Source organism: Eurypyga helias, unplaced genomic scaffold (genome assembly GCF_000690775.1).
Source record: "Eurypyga helias isolate BGI_N326 unplaced genomic scaffold, ASM69077v1 scaffold49455, whole genome shotgun sequence".
In the NCBI taxonomy this organism is placed as follows: Eukaryota; Metazoa; Chordata; class Aves; order Eurypygiformes; family Eurypygidae; genus Eurypyga; species Eurypyga helias.
In genome coordinates this window covers 1,960-3,568 of record NW_010251710.1, presented here as the reverse complement: position 1 = coordinate 3,568, position 1,609 = coordinate 1,960, and the positions used below count along the sequence as shown (strand labels likewise).

General features: G+C 55.8%; 1 protein-coding gene across 1 annotated transcript in view; it reads right to left on the bottom strand.

Annotated features, from left to right (window-relative positions):
• Positions 1-9: 9 nt before the first annotated feature.
• The window catches only part of DAP3 (death associated protein 3), a gene marked incomplete at its 3' end in the record, with an annotated part of 3,272 nt that continues 1,672 nt past the window's right edge, over positions 10-1,609 (bottom strand). Inside the window, exons 5-7 of the mRNA XM_010152105.1 lie at positions 1,166-1,225; positions 342-431; positions 10-152 (exon numbers count right to left, since the gene is read on the bottom strand). Of these exons, the coding sequence (XP_010150407.1) occupies positions 10-152; positions 342-431; positions 1,166-1,225 (293 nt within the window). The remainder of the gene's footprint in view (positions 153-341; positions 432-1,165; positions 1,226-1,609) is intronic.

Here is a 1,609-nt window from a genome sequence, read left to right as displayed (position 1 = left end):
AACACCGACCCCTGAGGAACACCTAGGAGCTCACCTTTCTCGTGCTGCAGCCACTTGCGGTCGAGGTAGTAGTGGTAGCAGCTCTCGAACTCCTGCAGAGTGTAGTTGGGGACCGGGATGGGCACGAAGGGGTCCAGCGCGTCGAACCCCTCCTGGGGAGGGAAGGCGAGGTGAGACCCCGCGTCCTTGTCGCGGGAGTTGTGCCGGAGGGGGCACAGCCGGGCAGGAGCTCCGGCGGTTAACGGAGAAGGAAGCAGGGACCCGAGAGCCTCCGGCAAAGGCTGGGCTGCGCCCCGGCCCCGAAGCAGCTTCCTGGTGGGAGGGGGGAGGCCAAGTCTCACCTTTCCCAGCAGCTCCTGGGGCAAATAGGCAGAACTGGGTTTGAAGAGTGAGCCCGTCTGGCTGAGGGTGGTCACAACAGCACCTCCGTTCTACAGGGAAGGGAATTGGGAACCTTATTAGCTGCAAACACAGTCCTTGCAAACAGTCATAGAATCACTGGGTTGGAAAAGACCTTAGAGATCATCCAGTCCAACCGTATATGTCCGCCACTAAATCATATCTCAGTCACCTCAGACTGATTCTGAAGGAGCGAGCTGTGTCCTTCCTTGACCTGACAGTTCAGCCCCGAAGGTCTGCGTGGTGGTGGACTTGTGACCCCTGCCACCCCACGTAGAGCTGCAGCACGGGGAATGCGCGGCGCGTGCTTGCAGTGCCATCCCAACTCCTGCCTATGGATGGCTTTCAGCGGAAGCCACTGCAGTACGTCGACTTGCCCATGTGCCCCAAAACCTGAAGACTACCTGTTAGACCTCTGAGCACCCAGGGGATTGGACAAAGCAGCAGTACTTGGCCTCCTACAGCAAAAAATTTAACGGGTTTTTTAGGAACTAAAAGTTCCCTTGAGTTCAGAAATCATAAACCAGCATGTCATCAGGGTTATTAAACACCTCCAGCTCGGGAAGCAGGAGTTGGAGCAGGGTAACCAAGAAAAGCATTGTTATGTACCTGACCTGTTCTTAACTGCCTCGGGCTGTCAGAAACAGCCACGAGATACGAACCCTTAACTGCGTCGCTCCCTCACTGAGGGAACAGTGTGCTGTAGCTATACGCTCTCTAGCTTTAATTACTGAGAGTAACGCCCCGAGGTACAGCCCCGACTCACCCAGTCGTTCATCATCATCTTCCTTAGGTTGTACACGAGCGTCAGCTCCTCTGGAGACACCTGGTGAGGATGGTCTGTGTCACTGTTTGTGCCCTCGGTTTCTGAGACCAACCCCTCTCCCCTACTTCACACTAGACCGGAAGGAGCATCTGCATCGGTCAGCTGCATGCTCCGACTTGCTCCGACTTGGCACTACAGCCTCCGGCCTCAGTGACACTACAGCCTCTGGCCTCAGTGACACTACAGCCTCCGGCCTTAGCAGAGACACACCCAGCCCTTCCCTACTGCCACGGGACCTGTACGCATAAATCCTCCTGTTCTCTCACCCAGAGAACCTTCCTCAGTAAAGACAGCCTGAACGTTACAGGTCCCTCCAAGCTAGCAAAGCCAAATGCATCTCCCAGGGATTAGTACAGAACTAAAAACGAACACCCTCCCCTGCTC